We start from the raw sequence: 209 nt of genomic DNA on the forward strand, positions 1-209 counted from the left end.
ATCCTGGGGCACCAAGGACCCTCGGGGCTCACCTCCACAGCCTCGATGATGGTGACCACATCACCCTTGTGGAAGGCCAGCTCCTGGGCCTTGGGCTTGGTGTGGTCATGCTTGGCGACGCACTGCGTGCCGGGGGGCCAGTGTTTCTGCAAGGGAGAAGGCAGCATCAGCAGGGACAGCGAGAGCTGCTCCCCCTCCGGCACCCGACG

The 209-nt window shown here is 65.6% G+C and overlaps 1 protein-coding gene across 1 annotated transcript in view; it reads right to left on the reverse strand.

Moving 5' to 3' along the window:
- The window catches only part of MATK (megakaryocyte-associated tyrosine kinase), a gene marked incomplete at both ends in the record, with an annotated part of 3,045 nt that extends 2,899 nt beyond the window's left edge, over nt 1-146 (reverse strand). Inside the window, one exon of the mRNA XM_009866842.1 lies at nt 4-146. Within this exon, the coding sequence (XP_009865144.1) occupies nt 4-146 (143 nt within the window). The remainder of the gene's footprint in view (nt 1-3) is intronic.
- Nucleotides 147-209: the final 63 nt, after the last annotated feature.

Source organism: Apaloderma vittatum, unplaced genomic scaffold (assembly GCF_000703405.1).
Source record: "Apaloderma vittatum isolate BGI_N311 unplaced genomic scaffold, ASM70340v1 scaffold31553, whole genome shotgun sequence".
In the NCBI taxonomy this organism is placed as follows: Eukaryota; Metazoa; Chordata; class Aves; order Trogoniformes; family Trogonidae; genus Apaloderma; species Apaloderma vittatum.